The sequence below is a fragment of the Malania oleifera genome, chromosome 2 (assembly GCF_029873635.1).
Source record: "Malania oleifera isolate guangnan ecotype guangnan chromosome 2, ASM2987363v1, whole genome shotgun sequence".
Lineage (NCBI taxonomy): Eukaryota > Viridiplantae > Streptophyta > Magnoliopsida > Santalales > Ximeniaceae > Malania > Malania oleifera.
In genome coordinates, this window is record NC_080418.1 from 132,321,848 (window position 1) to 132,344,411 (window position 22,564).

The window sequence follows — 22,564 nt, forward strand, 5'->3', positions numbered from 1 at the left end:
CAAGAGCTCGGACCATGATAACTCTCATCCAATCAGAAGTTTATAAATGGTACCAATTTGTATCCTATAATAGCAATATCAATTTTGGACCAAAGTTCATCATATCTAATTAAGATTGGTTATTAAAGGTGAAATTTTGGGACATTTTACATATATTTTTACAAGAATGGCGTGGTCAATATAATTTAGAAGTTAAAATAAAATATAAATATGAGCTTACTTGGATTCAGATTAAATTTAAGCTTTTCAATACAAAATCAAACATGAATTTACATGGACATATTCAAGATACATCAGAATCAGATTTGGAACTCAAACCCTTCAACATATCAAACAGGTTCAAATCCAGATCTCGCCAAGTCTACCAAAATCAACCCATTTATAAGCCTATTGAAACATAGTTCTGGAATTGAGTTACAGTCAGCAGGATTTTATGTTCCAAGGACATCAGAAATATGAAATAAAAGTTATAAAAGCTTTTACTCATACCTCAGGAGGAACTAGTCATGGCAGAATAACAAGCTGCCTTCAAGTTTGTATTACAAAATCTGCATATTTTCCATATTATGCCTTTTAGTTTGGGGCAGTTAATGACTGCCTGTGTGCACCAATTCAGCATCAAAAGAGCATGGCCTTTTTTAAGAAGATGGTATTATTTCACCAATGAATATGTTCACCGAAACAGGCAAAGGATGTTACAACTAATACCCACAAAGTTTACCTGTCAAATTTAGAAAGAGATCATCACAACTCAAAACGAAAAACACTCGAAGTTGTGACACTGTCCAACAGTCAAAGAATTCCAGCAGAACAGATATCCTGCAAAAACTCAATACCTTTCCACCATATCCTTGTTTCAAGAGGAATGAGATTGTTGATCCCGCCAAGAAATCATTGCCTACAAGAATGAATATTTTCTAGAAAAATATATGGGATTCTTATGCCATTAAAAGCATGTGTAGCATCCTCTGAAATTCATCTAATATTAAAGCAGCTCATGAGAGCAGAGGTAAATTGTACCTTAAGACACATCAATATGGTTACATTTACTTCACAGAATGTCTAGTCATTATATAGGTAATTGATAGCTTACAAAAGGAAGGATGTTGTCATCATAAAGCAAATGACAGTGCAAATTTTTTTTTATCAATCCATAACATGGAATAGACAAGGAAAGATTGTTAGGAACCTGTGAGCATCCAGATCAAAGTGACACCAAAATTTTACGTGGTTCAGTCAATAACGACCTACGTCCACGGAGCACACACCAAAATTCACTATCGCCGGAAAATATTACAATTCTCTCTCTCTCTCTCTCTCTCTCTCTCTCTTCCTCCATTCTTCCTCTCAGCTCTCTCTGAGCTTCTCACGCTTCTGCACTCTCACTGTGCTGTGTTATACATCTTCCACAGCCCTCCTTTTATAGGCTTGGAATTTAAATCAATTAAATAAAATCAATACAAATGGAAGTTTATAATGAAGAGATTAATGGAGAGATAATTCCACCGCGTTTCTGACTCAACTCTAAGCTTGCAACACGTTGTCTCCTAGCTGTCTTCTGGCTCCATCTCTAACAATCTCCCACTTGGAGACAGAGACGCCTCCTCAACCAATATCATGAATAAATGATGTACTCATAGTATGTGTCTTCAAGCATGAAGACCAACTGAAGTTGAACACAACTTCAGCTTCTCTGTAGTCACCATCTTCCTGTTTGCTCGATTTCTGCGGACTAATCTGATGGCTATCATCTTCACAATTGGTGTAAAAATGCTAGTGTAGTCAATCCCTTCCTTCTACTCGAAGTCTTTGACTACCAACCGAGGCTTGTACCTTCTAGAGCCGTCATGCTCCTCTTCAATTCTGTACACCCACTTGTTGTGAAGGCATTTGGGCAACTTCCACATCTAGAAAGGTTGTTTCAAACTCTGTAGACTTAGTTGTGTGGCTATCCTTGTACATCATTTTTTCATCAAAAATCACAACTTTGCTTCTGATCACCTTTTTGTTTTCATCATCCCAAATGCGATATCCAAATTCAACTCCACCATAACCGATGAAAGTGCATTTCCGCGATTTCGGATCCAACTTATTCCTGACATGATCATGTACATATACAACACAACCAAAAACTTTCAAATGTGAAAGTCTTACCTTTTTGTTATTTCAAACTTCTTCAGGTAGACTATAGTCCAATGGTACTGAAGGACTTCTATTGATCAAATAAGCTGCTGTGTTGACTGCTTCTGCCCAAAACATCTTTGGCAGGCCTGATTGCATACGCATGCTTCTGGCTTTCTCTGTCAACGTTCTGTTCATCCGCTCTGCTATGCCGTTGTGTTGAGGCGTACCTGGCACAGTTCTTTCCATTCTGATACCATGCCCATAGCAGAATTTCTTGAACTCGGTGTTAACATACTCTCCACTGTTATCTGTTCTCAGCTTTTTGATTTTCAACTCAGTTTCGTTTTCTACCATCACTTTCCAAATTCTAAAAGCATCAAAAACATCAGATTTATACTTCAAGAAGTAAACCCATACCTTCCGTGAATGATCATCGATAAACGTGACGAAGTAATGCTTTCCTTCTGTATACAAAATGGTTGTCAGTCCCCATACATCTGAATGGACTAGTTCAAGTCTCTCTTTCTTCGAGGTGCTAATATTTGTCTGGAAACTAACTCTCTTCTGCTTCCCAAATATGCAATCCTCACATGTGTCAATCTGCACCGACTGTAAATCACTCAACTTACCCTTTGAGTGCATTACCTTGAGTCCCTTCTCACTCAGGTCTCCGAGTCATTGATGTCATAAGTTGCTATCATCATTTCCTGTAGCAACTGTAATAGACATACATGTATCAGGAGTTACATAAAGAGTACCACTTTTCTTACCTCGAGCAATTGTCAACGCACCCTTTGAAATCTTCCATTCATCACCCATGAAAGATGTGCTACAGCCTTCATCTGCCAACTGACCGACTGAGATCAAATTCTTCCTCAGGTCTGGAATATACCTGACATCTCTCAGTTTCCAAACTAACTCATTCATTTTGATCTTTATAGTCCCCTTACCGGCAATGTCGCACAGTTGATCATTGCCCAGATAAACTTTACCGAAATTACCTGATGTATATCCCTCCAGGCAATCTCTGCTGTAGGTGGCATGGAATGAAGCTCCGGAGTCTAACACCCAAGACTCCTGCTTGCTCTCCAAAGAGCATATCAACATATCATCATTTTCAGAAGTAATATGCTTCTGTCTTTGCCCTCATCTCGTACTCTTTCTTCTGACTTCTGCACTGGTTCTTGTAATGACCAGTCTTTCCACAGTTCCAGCACTCAATAACTTTTGTGCTCTGAGAACCTGTGTCCCGAGTACCTTTGGGATTTCCGGATTTAGACCGCCTAGGCCTAGATCTGCCGCAGTTGTTTGATCGTCCATGCTTGTTTCCTCTGCCTCGACTCTCCATGTTCAAGGCTGAACTCGAAGTGGAGCCATGATTCAACTGCATTCTTATTTCCTCCGTCAAAATCATGCTGACTACCTCATCGTATACAAGCTTTGATTTTCCTACGAAGCTACTGATGGCAGTAACGACACCATTCCAACTTTCAGGCAACTGACTGAGAATCAGTAGGGCCCGAATCTCATTATCAAAAGTTATCCCAACTGAGGCGAGTTGATCAGACAACTCATTGAAGTTATTCATATGCCTGCTGAAACTCTCACCTGCACATATGTTCATCGTAAATAGTCTTTTCATGAGATGTACCTTATTTGCGGCTGAAGGCTGCTCGTACATATTAAAGAACGCATCCATCAGAGACTTGGTGGATGTTATATGCTTGATATTGAACACCACAGATTTTGACAACATCATTCTGATGGCTCCGAGGGCTTTTCGATCAAGCAACTCCTACTCGTCCTCGTTCATGGATGTTGGCTTACCCTTCAACGGTAAGTGCAATTCTTTCCCAAACAAATAATCTTTTATCTGCATTTTCCAAAAACCGAAATTGTTTCCATTGAATATTTCGATTTTTGAGCTCTTTTCATTCGACATCTCGATTCGCTAATCTAGAGATGGAATTAGCTCAAATGGATAACGCGGTGGAATTCGGAACGATCGAAAACCCTAGAAATGGTTCAAGTCGCTCGAAAAACGGACCCAAAACAACTCCAAAAAGCTCAGTCAAAGTTTCAGTCAAACTTGGTCAAGCTTGCTGACGTGGCACCTTGCTGACGTGGAAGTGGGGTCCACTAATGACGTGGCAGAGGTGGGGCCACTGATGACGTGGCAACTAACGTGGCAGTGTGGGGCCCACCTGCTGACGTGGCACACTCCTGCTGACGTGGCCAGTTCTGAGCGGCGAGTCAGATCCGGTTTGTGGATCGGATCTCAGGTTCACCCGGGCTTGAATGTCTTGCCGGGTAGTGGAACGGGTCGGGTCAAGGCAGATCAGGCGAAGAAGACGCGTGCAACGTGTGAGAGACTATTCGCCGGCGCTTGGAGAGGCGTCTTTCTTCGGCAAGACGCGTGGGGGCACGTGAGGCTTCTACAGAACTCCGTTCTAGCTTCGGCTTGCACCCTTCTCTTCGTCTCGGCGAGTTGAATGCAATGGTGGCCTCAAAACGTAGTTTTGATTTACTGGACAGATCTCTGAATTTCGGGATCACTTCCAATCTAGCTTTTCTACTCCAACCGGGCTCTGATACCACTTGTTAGGAACCTGTGAGCATCCAGATCAAAGTGACACCAAAATTTTACGTGGTTCAGTCAATAACGACCTACATCCACGGAGCACACACCAAAATTCACTATCACCGGAAAATATTACAATTCTCTCTCTCTCTCTCTCTCTCTCTCTCTCTCTCTCTTCCTCCCTTCTTCCTCTCAGCTCTCTCTGAGCTTCTCATGCTTCTGCACTCTCTCTGTGCTGTGTTATACATCTTCCACAGCCCTCCTTTTATAGGCTTGGAATTTAAATCATAATTAAATAAAATCAATACAAATGGAAGTTTATAATGAAGAGATTAATGGAGAGATAATTCCACCGCGTTTCTGACTCAGCTCCAAGCTTGCAACGCTGGCTCCATCTCTAACAAAGATTATTCCCAAAATCTAACCATAGGAATGCCTGTAAATTACACAAACTATTGCATGAGTCACTATATTGTAAATTATTATATACTTATACAAGTCTATCCCATTCTTAACTTATTTCAACTAAACCATAAGTTTTTAGCAGTCAGTTTTAGAGGGACAATACTATGACTAGGGCTCCAGGAATCCATGCTAAATGAACAGTGGTTGTATCTACAGAAGATTTAAAGTTTCCTTGTTGAATTTGGTATTCCCTCTACCAAACCCACCAACCCATCATCTTCTGTTTTTGTGCTGGAAATGTTCTCCTATTATTTCTAGCACCTTTGTATAAATGTGAGGAGGTGATTTCAGAAGTTCCACTATTATCTTACACCATAAGTAGGAGAGTCCTAAAGGCTCTCGAAGCAAATACAAGAAGGTGCTGGATGAACTTTAGTGGGATATATGCCGCATAATGTGGTTTCCTTGGGAGTGTAACAGGGATTTTGATGCAGATCAGACCCACTACTACCAATTTTCCTGTTTAAGGGTTTTTAAGAAATACAAGTGCAACTCCTGTTCTTTTTTTCACATTTTGAGAAAAATACAATCAGTTTTTTTTCCTGTAACCAGTGACATCCAGGTCCCATTTGTGGTCCAACCAATCCACGAGGCTTGTCCTTCATTTTACTTCCCACCCTCCTCCAAGAAAGTAGGTATGATTTTATTCTTAAAATTTTTAGAGATCTACCATGGGCATTAAGAAATTTTGGAGTTACTGCTACAATAAATTAAGGATCATTAGATTTCATAAAATGCAACTGTGTCAAATTTTAGAGCCACCTGCCATGATGATTCCATTATTAGCAATGACATGAACATGTATAAACAATTATGTAAACCCTCTCCCCTCCCCCCCTCCCCTCCTCCACCCTTCAAAAAAAAAAGGAAAAAGGAGACAACACAATTTACATGGCATGTACAAATGTTTCCCAAATAATTTTTTACTGAGGAATGAAAAATGTAAAAAATGAATCTTATAAAGTTCATATTATTATGCACAGTTGAAAGTTCACCAAAACTTCAGTTACCACTTACCAGACTTGGAGATATGCCACGAGCAACAGTAGATCCACCAACTGTATATTCTAGTATCAGAGCCCATCCAATCAACCAAGCAACTCTGGCAGTGATATTGATACTCAGTCACTAACAGAAGTCACATCATATTATACATTTAAAACAAAATACAAAAAGAAAAAAAAACTAAGATGCACATTAAATCTTGTCCTCAATTTCTCATAAAATTGGATCACCTTCACATAAACCAGGTCTCACTCTATACATGCATCAATATATTCAACATTATACCTTTAAAAATATATATAAAATATCAACATGGCAGTTTATGTACAGAATAAGTAAAGAACAAATTTGTGACTCAGGCCATTAGAAAGATAAATACAAGCACAATAAGAGATCCAACAGTTGTTGAGTACCCTTCTCCAACGCATATGTATGAATAATGATAGGCACTCCCAGCAGAGGGGCAACGACATGCAAGTTCTGCATAACAAAGTGCTGACAGTGCAGCTGCTATTCCAGCAATAAGGAATGATACACTAAGAGCCGGTCCTGTGTACTCTCTGGCAACTGTTCCAACAAGAATGTAGACTCCAGCTCCAATAGTTGTTCCAACTCCTGGCCAAGTTTGACAGCACACATGAACATATACAACACATAATGAAAAAAGAAAGCGGGGGGAAAAAAAAAAAAAACATGTGATGCAACATATATGCCTTCTGGGGAATAGCAGAAGAAGAAGAAGAAGAATTTCATCTAAAAAATTTTGGACTATCAACCAAATTGTCAATCACTGGACTTTATGAAAGTGGCTGTTTAAAAAAAAAGAAATAAAAGATGTATTCACATATATGTATGTATTTACACAAATATATGCATTCACATATGTATGTGAGTACATACATTGTATGATATGCATACATGCACAAACACACATATACAACATATATGCATTTACATATATATATATATATATATATATATATATATATCTGTGTGTGTGTGTGTGTGTGTACGTACATATGAATGTGTATATGTGCATCAGCATCAAACGAATAATGCATTATAAAAGTTATGGACTGCAAGACAAACAAATTAAACAGTAAGGGTGCTTATTTCAGAATGTTTTGGTTTTTTTGATCTGATTTATGTTTTATCAGCTTTGTTTCCACTTCCAAAAGAAATTTTGAAAAATAATTGAAAGTTATCTGGAAATATACTTGCACATTTTAGAAACCAAAATACATGTTGCAACACATCTTCCATGGGGATTGCAGCAGCTGTGGACATGGTTGTGATGGTAGGAAAAAGCAGCAACTGCAATTATGGCAACAGGGATCAACAGCAATGGGAATGATTATTGACGTCAGTTGTCAGTTATGATCAGCAACAAAGCCAGGAATGTTTCCTTGGGTACCAGCACATTTTTGCTGAGTACTGGCTTCTGACTTGGAGTGGCAGTAAAGATGGCTAGAAGAGTAAAGGCCATGTTGACCATGATTCATGGAAAATTGCCAACTCTGACTCCAACAGCTCTCCTCATTTGGCCAATTCTCAACTGGCTCATTGCATACCTTCTTTGGTGGAGGCAGGGGTTTAACCTGCTATTGATTTACTCTCTATTATCTTTCCCTTGTCCTATAATGTGCCTTTTTGGATGACTGAGTTCATCACCTCTAGGTTGACTGCCATTGTTGATGCTGCTTTTTAAAAAATAAAAAATAAAATAAAAAATTTCTGCCTGTCTCCTTCCCCAAAGGCATCCAAGCTTAGTCTTGGAAAGGACTCACTCAGGTGCCCCTCTGTGGATTTTCATTTCCCTAGGCATCTGGGCCTCAAATCGCCCAACCTCATGAACATTGAATTCCTTGAAGGGATGAATGATAGAAAATTTTGAACAACCTAATCTTAATGGAGATTTGCCCTTTCATGCGAATCAACTCAGTGACTGACTGGAGACTTCCAATTTGTGGGCTTTCATTTCCTTAATGGTTGTGTCATGGTTGCTCCCATGGGTGTCGCTGCTATTGTGGAAGCGATTGTAGCCAACGTTTTTATTGTCTGACCTCAGTCCACTGCTTCAGGACATATGACCACCATTTCTGATCATCAGCTCCATGTTAAGGGGCTTGTAGGAGGAAATTGCCATGATCGTATATATTGGCAGAAAAGAATTCATATAGCTGACCCCACCTACCGAGACTTAAGACTAGGTTTGTTGTTGCTGTTGCTGCTGTTGGATCCATGTACAGGGGGCCTCACTCTCCAAGGTATATTCATCTTGAATACAGTTATGTCCATCCTGGGGAATGGACCCTGCCTACCTGCTTGGAGCATTGTTTTTCTCCAAAAACTTGATTTGGTCTTCATCCAATGCCTTCTGAATATGGTTCCTAATTACCACAGAATTAGCTGTTGTGTGGCTCCAAGCATCATGCTACAACTCTTTCATCTTTCTTTCTTTTTTCCCCCCTGATTTTCTTTGTAAAAATTAATCCAGGCGAAAAGAGGACATTTATGTGACCACCTAGACCTAAGTTTGGCGATTCAAACTTCATTTTAATGTGACCCTTTGACAATGACTTCCTCTGATCAGCTTCGTTCAGGACCATCTCGTAGCGAGCCACTCGCTAAGCCAGGTGGCATTAGTAAATAAACTCACTCCCCTGAAAAAGCACTCTCAATTTTAGGTTTAGCCCACTGAGAGAAGCTAACACCCTCCTTTTAAGATAAATAGACCTTCACTTGGATGGCATTTGGGTGACTCGAGAAATATTGGTCACCATACCTCAAGCTTGATCCAATAGAACTGTTCATGGATCTCAAGCTGCTGCCACAAACCAAGAGATCCCAGATGAAGGCTTACGTACAAACTAAAGGCCAATTTGGTGAAGGAGTTAACAGAAAGCCTTAAATGAGTAATCATCTTTGCCAGCTTCACCATGCTGTACTGAAAATATGGCCATGTGCCCCACTATAAACTTGTAATCTTCACCTTGTATCCTCTGGAAAAAGGATGCACTCTATTGACCTAGTCAGGACAAAGTTTCCAGGATGGATGAGCAAAATAGCGCATATCCACCCCCAACAGCAGCAGGGCATCTACTATTTGCCCCCTTTTTACAGGTAGAGTGGGTTGGGAGGACTGGGAGTGGCTGATTTTTCAAATAAATGCTATAATTCCAACACCCAGCTATTGCTTGGTTCTGTAACTGCTGACGAAGGTGATATAGCTAGCTTCTATTGAAGTACTAAGGAATCACGAGATTGCCCCCATGTTTGTCCCCAAAAGCTGTTGGGGTTGGCCAAGTGTCATTGCAGCCTCCTGCTAGGAAGTATAAAACTTGGCCCCTTCTGGCACTCAACCATGCGGTGGTGGGGGCCACTTCTGCAGTTGAAGATGATTATGTGTTCGGTGTCTTGATCCTGCATATGGGCAATCTAGACATGTCTATACTCTAGCTTTGGGCAACCACGTGTCTACGCCATAATATGTACACCTTGATATGGCCTCTGTCTCTAGCTCTCTCCTCATTCAAAAAGTTCTCCTTTCACCGATCGAACTTGCAAAGGGCCAACAGCCTATATCCATGCCCTCACATCCCCTATGAGAGACATATTACAGTGACCATCTCTCGAGTCATACGAGAGATGGTATAGCTACTCTTCCACAATCTGTCACTGAATTGCCATAAGGTCAACACTGGTAAGTTTGACTGGAACAGCTACCCTAGGTGAGTCAGGAATAGAGGTGCATGATTAGTGCTTTCTTGGTCAGCGGTATTCTGCACTGCACCAATGATGGTTGTATGCTCAATGTCCTCATACACATTTAAAGGAGAATATAACCAGAGATCACCATTCATAATGTTCAAATTCCTGGCCATAGTAGTCCCACGAGGCATGCCAAAAAGATGTTTATGTGAAAACTCTTTCAATGAAGATGGATAAAGATGGCAAGATTGGAAAGTGAGTTATGTACTCAGTCTAGATGCCCAATCAGAAACAGAAACGAGTGGAGACTGGGGAAAGAGAAGAATGATAATAGAGATTGAAGAAGATAGGGAAAGAATCAAGGATGAAAATGTAGAATATGAGTAAGAAGAAGAAGCAGACCTGCAAAATAGAGGAAGACCAAAGAAAGAGGACACAAGAAGGATGAGAAGAAGAAGAAGAAGAAGATTGTGGTTATGCTATTGCTAAGGTGCCTAAGCTACTGAATTGCTAAAAGATTGAAGACAGTGCTAATAATGTGTTGCTGGTGTGGAACTGACAAAAGGCCTTTACCATATCTCATTGACCATATTTATAGGGAAGACGGCAGGTCTAATGTAGTCTAATCAGGACTATTTTATGACAGAGACATCCATATCTCTATCAACTAATAATGATGTAATTAACATAATAGACCAACCCTAATCTATAAGCAAAAAAAATTTAAACATAAGAATTAAGATTTGCTTCAAGTGAGTCTGATCTTTAACCATTGCCATTTTCTATCCTTATCTTTAATGGGGATATCTATTTGCTATCAAATTAGCTGCCTCCCCGGATGCACTTGGTCCAGTTAGATGTGAGTCAATTCAAGGAGTAGTGATAGAGAGGTTAGAGAATCTCCTCTGCCATGCTGGCCAAGATCAACTTTGGTTGAGCACACTCTTCAATGTTCTTTGTCGCACACTCAACCACTCTAACTAGCTAGGATTCAATCTCTGTCTTTCCAATGCAAGTATTGCATATCTAGAATTAGGTATTCAATTGCTTTGCTATCTTGAACGCAGTGCACTTCAATGCACTAACTCAGGCTTGACACCCACAAACACACAGAAAAAGACAGATAGCTCACAACACTTCCTTCTTAAAAAGATGACGAATATCAAAATCAGATTCCAGAAACTGCTTCTACCCTTTTTATTATCGGCAAACATTCTACATGCTTAATCCAAAGAAAGTCTGCTTCAACCAACAATAAAACCCAGACAATGAATTAAAAAAATTCACACGGAAAAATGTAGAGGCCACTTGGCAGTCTTCATGAAAAATTTAAACAAAAATTCCAGCATAGACTCAAAATAAGGAAAATTGCATCACCAAATACTACATTTTAAAGATATAAACTCATGAAGAATCAAAACCCCGACCCAAAATAGTGAGACAAATTAAGAAGATGCAATGTAATTACCAATGGCAATGAGGTCGAAAACAGAGAGTCTCTTGGCCAATTCATTACCCTCTGGCCTTACAAGAATAGAATCAACCTTCTTCCTCCTCATCAAACTTCCAAATCCCCCTGAACTTCTACCCCTACCAGTACTACCAACGCCCCTTTGCATATCTGCAAGCTCGCGCAACAAAATCCAAATAACTACGCTTTCCTTCAACCGAATTGAAAAGGGATATACGTTTTCTGACGAATTTAAACAACACCCATTTGCCCGCTCGGCCTGAATCCGAGGGAAATTCAAGTGCTTCTTCAAAAGAAGCTTCCTTTGATTAAAAAGATGAATCTTCACAGCCAGAGAACATACGGGTTGTTGCAATAGTTGCGTGCAAGGAAATTTTTACCCCTTCACGCCCACAGCCTTAACAGAGAGAGAGAGAGAGAGAGAGAGAGAGAGAGGAGCGGATTCTGCGAAATGCTTTTTTAGGTAATTTTTGCGGAGCATTTAATCAGATTCTATTTTGGGAAGTTGATATTACAGCCTAGATAATACATAAATAAATAACGATCAATTAAACGAAAGAAATCAACGGAAGTCCGAAATCAATCGACGGAGAGGATAAAGCTTACAACATCCACTGATTTGGTTTTCATTTGGACCCCCAGACTGAGTACCCAAACCAGGAAGAACTCTTGCTTGCTCCTTCACCCTCAAAAAAACGTATGATGAAGAAGAAGAAGAAGACGAAAGAAGAAGTCATCTTCCTTCATCGTCCACAAATGCTCATCAAGATATCTTCAGGGAAGCAGCTGGTTTACATGCAGAGTTTACGTGACATCCATTGATGCGCTTGAGAGCGGCCTCTGCATCACATCAGAAAGAACGGCTACTCCACCACAGGTAAGAGACAATTTTCCCATATAGAGTTAACGATGTATCAATCACATGACATATCAGACACCCATCAATCAGATTCCAATAATGGTATTTTTAATTTTATAGTTGCAAATGTCAGCATCGAATCTTACAATTATTGGGTTCCCAATCATATGTAGAGACATTATCTTTCTGTATATTTTTGTAGGAAAATGATCTCTCAAATTAAGTACGTGTATATATATTTGAGAGACTACGCACTTTTAGCTTTTATGTGAATAATGTTAACTACCAACTATAATGATTGGAGATTATGCTCAACAAAAATAATAATCATAGAAAATTAGAATCAGATAAATTTTTTTAGTTTGAGTTTCTCAAATTGACCTCTTTCAATAATACTATTGGTCTAAAAGATATTCTAACTGCAGAATGTAGAAAAGAAAATTTGTAGCCGAGATAAAATAGATGATATTGTTTGAGTGAAAGCAAATTCACTGTTAAAATAAGATGATTTAAATTTATAAATTAAATTTATTTTTATTTTTTTTAGATTTTCAATTTTTACTTTGCATATGCAAGCGTAGAATTCCGATCTTATATTTTAATTTGTACGAATTATGTGAAAAATTTCTTCTAAATTTATACAAATCTAAATTTAAACTCCAACATTCAAGAAATATTACACTGTATAAAATTTAAAAAATTAGAAAAACAACTTCTCTTATTTGCGATTATCTTAAAGTCTAAAAAAATATTTAAAAAATATTTTGTCCATTTAAACAAACTCTTTATTTTTTATATTTTTAATAGGATCTTAAAAATAAAAAAATAAATTAAAATTTTTATAATTATTTAGAAAACTAAAAATTAAAACAAAGAAATTATTTTTTACAACTAAACAGCCTAAAAATTTTTTTAATCTACTAAACTTTGCAATATTTTCAATAGGAAATAATTTTCTAACAATTATTTTAAAAAGATATTTCTCAGTCACCAAACATGTGTCCACAAATCCTATGGCCATCAAGAAAAAGCAATGTTCTTAAGGCAAAAATAAGCAATGGAGAAAGCTTACGTGGAAAATTAAACATGATCTTGTATAAATTATTTACACCTCATTTGAAACTTTAAAAAATATTTTAAAATTTTGAAGGAATCACCCTTGTCATAATTGGTCACCAAAAAAGGAAGTAAAATATATGATAAATTAAAAACAAAACTTAATTTTACAAAACATTTTCATTCTTGATAATATTTGATAGTTAGAAATATAATATAAAATCAATTTTCTTCTTATTTTATTTTTCTCCTCTTGTTGTACAAACTTTTTTTTCTAAATAAAACCTTAACCTTAACCTTAACCTAAAGCATAAAATCATGTAAGTATCCTTCTTTGGAGAGGCCACTGAGGAGGAGAGAGTGACACTTCAAAAACAAAATATGTTATAATTAGAAAAATAGTTTTTTTTTTATTTTTATTTTTAAAAAATTACTGAAAAAAAAAAGGTTAACTAATTTTTCTTAAGACATTTGTATGAAATAAATGAATAATAACTGCCTATATTTTCTTGTGAAAAATATTTGTTTGATTTTTTATTTCTAAATTTTCAAATAATTACAAAAAATGCCACCTTATTTTTTAATTTTACAAATTTATATAGAAAAATGAAAAACATCTCTCCATTATTTTTCTAAATTTCCAAATCTTACTTCACATATGAGAACATGAAATTCGGATTTTAGATTTTAATTTGTGCGAATTTATTTTAAAAAAATTACAAAAAAATAAAAATAAATTCAAGCCCCAAAATCAATGATTCTGGATATTACCTTTCATAAAATTAAAAAAATTAAAAAGTTGTTTTTTGTGATTATTTTAAAATTTAAAAATAAGGAATAATATTTTTTTTTGCACATCTAACTTTTTATTTTCTACCTTATTAAAAAATTAAAAAAATAACAATATTTTTCACAACTAAACAAACCCTAAAATATTTTAAAATTCTTATAATATTGATTCAGTTCATATAATTGAAAAGATGACCTAAGATATTTACCCATCCCATTGAATCTACTCAACATCTCTATAACCTTTGATGACAAACCAACCTCTGTTAAGGCGCCAAGCCATGATTCATGATTGGTTCAAAAAGGTATTGACATTGACTAAATAATGTTAAATTGGGAACAATTATGGTTAGAAATGTAAACTAGTGGCAGTTCTTGCCTGCAATTCCGAGAACGAGAATTAAGCAAAAGCTGTTGTGTTATGTGAATTAGTCCAACACAGAATGGATGAGAGTTCATCATCTATTCAAATCCCATACCTATGCGCTTGGAGGAGAATGAAATTAAATTAATTATGAATTAGTCCAACCCTAAAAAGAGACTTGGATACCATTGCTCATGAGAGGAAAGGGGAAAAAAAACTTATCAGCCTTGCCCTTGTTCCTGATTCACTATAATGTCCCAAAAGAAAAAGAGAAGAAAAGAAAAAAGTGGACTTCATTCAAAATTTAAATCAATACCATAATGACATTACAGAGATAGTCGGGGAAGATGCACAGAGTTACAATGATGAATTCCAGCTGCTACTCTTGTGAATAACAAGAACTAGACAAACATTCCTTTTAGAATACAACAGAAGCACAACAGAAGTGCACCCTTTAAGGTACAACAAAAGCTCATTGTTAACATACAACAACGCTATTACCAACAAGGACTGAAAAACACTAATATGACAAGGCGCCTTGGCCACATGATGCTTCCTTCGTACTTTTCTTGCATTTATTTCATTTTTTTTCATCTTAGTCTTTTCCAATTTAAATGATCATTGTTATTTGCCAAAACAAAGCAATATTTATGTTAACGATATCAGGTTACTTGCCTTGCAACCCGATGACTTCTGTGTCACCGCCATCAAGAAGCTCTATCAACAATCTTGACTTCGTTTCCCTCAATTGCTACATTCCCAGGCCTGTTGCCTTACGCTTCTCTCATTTGTATCATCACCATCAGAAAACTGGGCCCACACACTTCGGCTCTTTCCTTCTCCACTAAATTCCACCTCAAATCCCGCCACTGTCTTCAGGAGCTCTGACTGCAGCAACGGGCAATGTTCTTTGACAAACTCGAAACCATCTGAGCGCATAACAGCTGCATTGGATCTGAACATCAGAGAATGCACAGCTAACAAGCACCAGGAAAATAACTAATAGAAACAATGAAAACCTTATACTCCGATCTTGAATCCTGGATTTTCAATTACTTGGGGATCTCCTGGACAATAGGAAAATTTAGAAACATAATGCACAGCAGTTGCCCAATCATAACATTTTCAATTAATTATAAATTTTTAATTTCATTGGCATACCACACTTCACAATCTAATTAACGAAAAAAGATACAGCCAGTTGCATCCAAATAACCAAAATAATCATTTACAGAATCACAGCAACAAAGAAATAGGTGTAAGTTTTCTATGGGATGAGAGAGAGAGAGAGAGAGAGAGAGAGAGAGAGAGAGAGAGAGGTGCATAAAGCAACATTGCCAAAATTTCAATAAATCCGAACACTCTAACCTACCAACCATGCCAATGTATAGGCAAAAACAACTCCACTCTGGAACCATCCATACCACAGAATTCACCCCTCAACCTGACATTGAGTAGTGCTACTAAAAATGACATCAAAATTTTTAGGTCTCAAGGTGCAAATGTTCCTGAGGAAAGAAACTTTCTCTTTTCACTGCAAGAGAGAGAGAGAGAGAGAGAGAGAGAGAGAGAGAGAGAGAGAGAGAGAGAGAGGGAGATGATATAATCCCATGGCACATGGCATAGACCGAACAAATTTTGGGAAAATATGCATACATTATACAACATGAAATGCAAATATCATACATCAATCATGCTCTAGCTGACTGGGTAAGAGAGAGAGAGAGAGAGAGAGATTAGAATTTATTGATGTGGGAGGACGGCAGCCAGCCAGTGTCTAAAAATGAGGAGAAAAGAACTTGATTGGGTATGCAGGATCTCTCAAGTTTAGCAATTTCACAGGTTTGACAAGGTAAATGTGACTTCAGTCCACCAATGATTAGTCTGTAAGGGCCTTGTGAGATTCTTGATGTTGGTCATGAGAAAGAAGTCAGGCACTCGTTGGCCAAGGATATAAGTTTATTTGTGATCTATGGGCCAAGAGATACATCACACATCAAAGCAAGAGAGCTGAATAATTTCTTCCATTGCATGTATAAAACAAGCCAAATACATTCATATTTTTAGATGCATCACACATCTAAATTCTCTTAGTACTTGTATCCTTGGAGCCTGAGGCTCGACTTTTTTCACAAGACTCCCAAGTTCCAACTCTCTTTGGACCTATTTAACCTTTCATATCTTCAAAAGAAACCTAAAACTAAAAGCCCAAACTCACCACCCAATGCTACATCCCAAGGAAAAAGGTAACAAAATTCTTCTACAACAAAAAATAGAAATAACAAGCTAAACTTGAAGTCAACTTAAGCAAATATTTATTAAAACCCTTACATGTACCCAAAAAACCAACAACTTGGCCCAAGTTCCAAACAAAAATTTAAGCTTTTGAATAAACGGCTTTTGAATCAAGGGTTCTACTATTTTTGTAAACTATGGCTCGCTGTACCATCTATACCCCAATAGCCATGGCACTACCTTAACATGGATTGTGTCTTAGGATTTCTGAAATTACTAGCCCTATCTTCGGGAGCTTGGAATTCAGACAAAGAATTTGGATTTGTGTGAATTTGTACCAAGTGCACTAAAAACTTCTGCTTATGGGTTTCTTGTTGATCCTTAATCCAATGGCTTTAGTTTATTATTAGTTGGCCTACGTGTTTACAGTGTTTTTCTTTGTAAATGAACATTTTTTAGGAGTCATTTGTTTTATTTTTTCCTATAAATTAGACTATTAGTGTTCAAGCCATGTAAAGACAATTTGTGAATTTAAAACTTGTCAGTTATGTGCAATTTACTCCCCATCTATCTTCTTCCTCCTCTCTTCTTTATCCCTCCTTGATTCTAAATCAGAGTGGTAATAGATCATGTATGTAACAATATTTTAAAATATTAACATCATATGTAAGTTCATTATATACTTAAATCTAATAATTAAATATAGTCAAATATATGCAGAGATAATTACACCTAGTCACATACTGACATATACACACATATATAGTTAAAAAAATATCCATAATCATAGTGATGCAGAACAGCATCAAGGAATTGCTGCCAAGGGAAAAATTAGAAGAAAAATGGAGAAAAGAGAGATGAACTGAAGAGCAGTAAGGTACTGCACAGGAGAGAATAGGGAAGGAAAAGGGCAGGAGGAAGAGAGAAGAGGAAGTAAATATAATTGGGGGAAAACTGTCATCAAATTTCTCAATTCAAATTCATCAAAAACAAACTCTTACATGCCTTTTACACCCTAATTATAAGAAAATATAAATTACATAAAATACACAAACTCATAAAATACATGAAAAACCCCTAACTAACACATTTATTACAAGCCAACCCCAAAATACGCATAATCCTACTACAAGCAACTAAACACACATACTAATCTAGCAAATAATTAAACATGTTTGGGTTTAAAACCCAACAATTCCTTGACTCTAAAATTTGAAATTTGTCTCCAAACTGGGTCAAAGAGATCCATTCAAACACTTGCTTCCAATCCCACATCAATTTACTCCTTCCAAAAAAGAAATTGGCTCTTTCATGTTAGGGAAGGACCAAGGAGTCCATCACCATGAATATGGAATCATCTCTGTTAGCCTTGGTGGCTACATAATCATGTTTTATATGTCTTGATGATATTAACCTATTTGTTGTTCCTAGTGCAAACTCCACCGGTGATGCACTAATGTCCTAATTTTTTCACACACAGCCGGTCCCAAGCCCGGTTTAAGGAGGAGGGTTGCGTTAGGTAGCTGACAGCCAGCTTAAAATTTGTCAGATCACTATGATATGAATCCTTACCGAATATTTGCTGGGGTGTCCCCTACGAGTGACGTGTTGCACTTGAACCACCTGGATGTAGAGAAAAGTGGGCGAGGGTGGGCTAGGTCGTCGCCCCGAAGCGACGCACTGTGTCGGCGCCCAAGTACGGTGTCAAATATGCGAGGGTTCCTGCATCATTCTGGACGTGGGCAGGTAAAGACGTTAATTCAGGAAACTAGGATTAGATTAGCAACTTGGAATATAGGGACACTTACGGGTAAAAGCATGGAAATTATGGATACAATGATTAGAAGAAGAATTAATATAATTTGCCTTCAAGAAACTAAGTGGGTGGAGGAGAAAGCTAGAGAAATCGATAAATCAGGATTTAAACTTTGGTACACTGGAAAAGAAAAATATAAGAATGGAGTAGGCATTATTATAGACAAAAACTTAAAAGATAGCGTTGTGGATGTAGCTAGAGTAAGGGATAGAATTATAAAAATCAAGATGGTATTAGGACAAGAGATAATAAATATCATTAGTGCTTATGCTCCTCAAGTTGGCTTACCAAAAAATCTTAAGAGATAATTTTGGGAAGATATGGATAGTATTATACAAGGCATACCAGGGACTGAGAAATTATTTATAGGAGGAGATCTGAACGGACACGTTGGAAGAGATAATAAAAATTATGAGAGGATACATACAGGATATGGACATGGAGACAAAAATGAGTCTGGGGAGATGATCTTAGACTTTGCTATGTCATATGATTTTAGTATAATGAATACTTACTTTAAGAAGAGAAAAGAACACTTAATAACCTTTCAAAGTGGACAAAATAGAAGTCAAATAGATTTTTTTTTAATTAGGAGGGTAAATCATTTATCATGCAAGGATTGTAAAGTTATTCCAGGTGAAAGCCTAACCACACAACATCGAGTCTTAGTGTTAGATATATGTATTAAAAAATGGAAGAAAAATGATAAAATAAACCAGCGTAGGAGAACTAGAAGGTGGAACCTAAAAAGAAAAAATATAATAAAATTTAAAGATAAAATGATCAAAGATGAAGATTGGACCTTAGAGGATGGGATAGATACAAATACTCTTTGAAATATATTAGCTAGCTCTATTAAAAAGATAGCAAAAGAGATTTTAGGTGAATCAAGGGGAAAATTCTTGAATAGCAAAGAAAGACGGTGGCGGGATAAAGATGTACAAAAAACCATAAAGACAAAAAGAATTTGGTATAAAACGTGGCAAAAATGTAGAAATAGACATAACTTTGAAAAATATAAGGAGGCAAGAAAAAATGCAAAAAGAACCGTTAGTGAAGTTAAATATAGATCATTTAATAGTTTGTATGATAGATTAGGTACAAAAGAACGGGAAAGAGATATATTTAAACTTGCTAAAGCTAGAAAAAGGAAGAGCAAGGACTTAGGAAATGTAAAATACATAAAAAGTGAAGATATTGTCTTGGTTAAAGACGAAGATATTAAAGAAAGATGGCGAAGTTACTTTAGTAAGTTGTTTAACGAAAACCAAATAGAAGGCTTAAACTTAGAATTGTCAAATGAGGAAAAGACTAAAAATAAAAGATTTATTAGCAAAATTAGAGTTAACAAAGTTAAGTTTGCACTAAAAAAGATGAAAAATGGGAAAGCTATGGGGACCAGATAACATCCAATTGAAGTTTGGAAATGCTTGGGTGATAACAGAATTATATGGTTAACTAATTTATTTAATACAATTGTAAAAACTAAGAAAATGCTAGATGAATGGAGAAAAAACACTTTAATACCTATATACAAAAATAAAGGAAATATTCAAAATTGTAATAACTATCGAGGAATTAAACTTATGAGTCATTCGATGAAACTACGGGAAAGAATAGTTGAACAAAGATTAAGATTAGAAACAAAGATCTCAGAAAATCAATTTGGTTTTATGCCTGGGAGATCTACCACAGAAACTATTTATCTTTTAAGAAGATTAATGGAAAAGTTTAGGCAAAAGAAGAGGGACTTGCATATGATATTTATTGACCTTAAGAAAGCATATGATAGGATACCTAGGGAAGTTCTATGGTGGGTTTTAGAAAAAAAGGGTATATGTTGTAGGTATACCGATGTCATTAAGGATATGTACGATGGAGTAATGACTAGTGTAAGGACTATAGATGGAGAAACTAGAGAATTTCCAATTACCATAGGTGTATATCAAGGATCTGCTTTGAGTCCTTATCTTTTTGCTTTAGTGATGGACCAATTGACTAAGAGTATTCAAAAGGAGGTTTCATGGTGTATGTTGTTTGCAGGTGATATTGTATTAATTGAAAAAACTAGGGATGGAGTAGAGACTGAGTTAGAATTATGGAGAGAAGCTTTGGAATCTAGAGACTTTAGGTTAAGTAGAAATAAAACAAAATATATGAAATGTAATTTTAGTAATGATAGAAGGAATATTGGAGACAAAGTTAAACTTGATGATGAAGAAATAAATAGCACTTGTAGATTTCGATACCTTGGATCTATTATGCAAGTTGAAGGAGAAATTGACGATGATGTAATGCATAGAGTTAAAACAGGTTGGGTAAAATGGAGAAGTACTTTCAAGTGTGCTATGTGATCGTAGAATACCCTTAAAATTGAAAGGAAAGTTTTATAGGACAGCTATAAGACCAGCTATGTTATATGGATCGGAATGTTGGGCGACGAAGAAACATAGTATCCAAAAAGTAAAAGTTGTCGAGATGAGGATACTTAGATGGATGATTGGCATAACTTTGAAAGATAAATTAAGGAATGAACATATTCATGGTAAGTTATGTGTAGCTCCTATAGAAGATAAGATAAGGGAGGGACGACTCAGATGGTATGGACACTTGCAACGTAGGCCTTATAGTGCACCTGTGAGGAAGAGTGACTTAGTTATTTTGGGGGGCAATAGAAGGGGTAGGGGTAGACCTAAAATAACTTGGGAGGAGATAGTGAGTAAGGATTTAATATCCTTAAATCTATCAAAAGAAATGATCCATGATCGCATAAATTGGCGAAAAATGATTCATATAGCCGACCCCACTTAGTGAGACTAAGGCTTGGTTTTGTTGTTGTTGTTGTTGTTCCTAGTGCATTCCATCATTGCAAATCATGTTTAGTATAGGTACAAGTGACGAATTCATGAAGTACTAGATCAAAGGCAAAGATCGGACCGAGTTGACGTCAAGAAAGAAAGATCAAAAGGACACTCACTCGAAAGGACTCAAGCACAACCAAAGCTTTATGATTGTATTATTTGGAATGTGGGTTATGTGAGGTAATATATTTTGTAACTCTTGCGGTTTTGTTTCTTACATGATTTCTAAGCAAGAGGTGAGCAAATGCATGCATACTAGGACACATGAGTTTATAGGATTGCACCTAAAGTCACAAACTCAACTTTCATAGTTTTCAAAGTTAAATTTAAGAGTTTGTCAAATGAATCCTAAACTCAAATATGTTTTTGAAAGGGGCAAGTTTTCAATATCTTGGTTTTATAAACATTTTCATACTTTGTCCCAATTTTGTGTCAAAAAGAGCTTTATGTCCTAAAGGTTCAAAGAAAGTCAAGTACTTTTATATATATAGGACATACTAAGCATATAAGATATCTAAATGAGCTTTAAAATATGTTTTCATAAATAAGATATCTTATATTCAAAAAAATTCATAAGAACAAGTTTTAAATTATATTAGTGTTATATTCTTTTACAAACTTTGTCTTGGTTGGGTTTAAAACCTCAGTTATGCACCTATCAAATTTCCTAAACACCTTTTGGTATTTGGGGCATAATTTTTCGTAGAAAACTCCGAAAAGGGCTATCCTGGTGTCTATGGAAAGTTAAGAAAAAATCCCACAACTTTCGTGTTGATGACTTTTTTCTAATTTGGGGTAATCGTCGACGAATGCAGGAAACCGTCAACGGTCTCAGAGAGCCCAAAAAAACCGTCGACGGTTTGGGACGGTGGCAAAACACCAACGAACGAAAAACGGCTAGTTTTCAAAATAGTTTTTGAATAAAACCCCCCAACGGCCATAAAATGGCTAGTAGCCCATTTTTGCCTATAAATACAAGTTCTTAGACTAGTTTAAACATGGTTTTGATTATTACTACAAGAATTTAGAGAAAAATATCTCTGAATCCAAAACCTAGCACTTTGCATTTAGTTCATATTCACAAGTGCTCATCTCTCTTGCTCACTTGTCTTGTATGATTCATTCCTTGAGAGATTAAGTGAGGTTTGCTTTGTATTTGATATTTGCTCAATCAAGGAGCATTTTCATTGTAATCATCGTCTTGTTGTAGGGTTCTTTGTGAACCAT

At 36.6% G+C, this 22,564-nt stretch overlaps 2 protein-coding genes across 11 annotated transcripts in view; both read right to left on the reverse strand.

Moving 5' to 3' along the window:
• LOC131148585 (cationic amino acid transporter 4, vacuolar-like) overlaps nucleotides 1-12,304 on the reverse strand; it is a 51,491-nt gene extending 39,187 nt beyond the window's left edge. Inside the window, exons 1-4 of one of the 3 annotated variants that reach the window (XM_058098385.1) lie at nucleotides 11,964-12,304; nucleotides 11,355-11,507; nucleotides 6,589-6,790; nucleotides 6,188-6,272 (exon numbers count right to left, since the gene is read on the reverse strand). In XM_058098385.1, the coding sequence (XP_057954368.1) occupies nucleotides 6,188-6,272; nucleotides 6,589-6,790; nucleotides 11,355-11,505 (438 nt within the window). In that variant the 5' untranslated portion in view covers nucleotides 11,506-11,507; nucleotides 11,964-12,304. Of the gene's footprint in view, nucleotides 1-6,187; nucleotides 6,273-6,588; nucleotides 6,791-11,354 lie in introns of all 3 variants that reach the window. The other 2 variants (XM_058098386.1, XM_058098387.1) reach the window with 2 other exon arrangements.
• Nucleotides 12,305-14,717: 2,413 nt separating this feature from the next.
• The window catches only part of LOC131148587 (BTB/POZ and MATH domain-containing protein 4-like), a 36,669-nt gene continuing 28,822 nt past the window's right edge, over nucleotides 14,718-22,564 (reverse strand). For 4 of the 8 annotated variants that reach the window (XM_058098392.1, XM_058098390.1, XM_058098393.1 and 1 more), the window contains exon 4: nucleotides 14,718-15,369. In XM_058098392.1, coding sequence (XP_057954375.1) covers nucleotides 15,301-15,369 — 69 coding nt within the window. In that variant the 3' untranslated portion in view covers nucleotides 14,718-15,300. Of the gene's footprint in view, nucleotides 15,493-22,564 lie in introns of all 8 variants that reach the window. The other 4 variants (XM_058098394.1, XM_058098396.1, XM_058098397.1 and 1 more) reach the window with 1 other exon arrangement.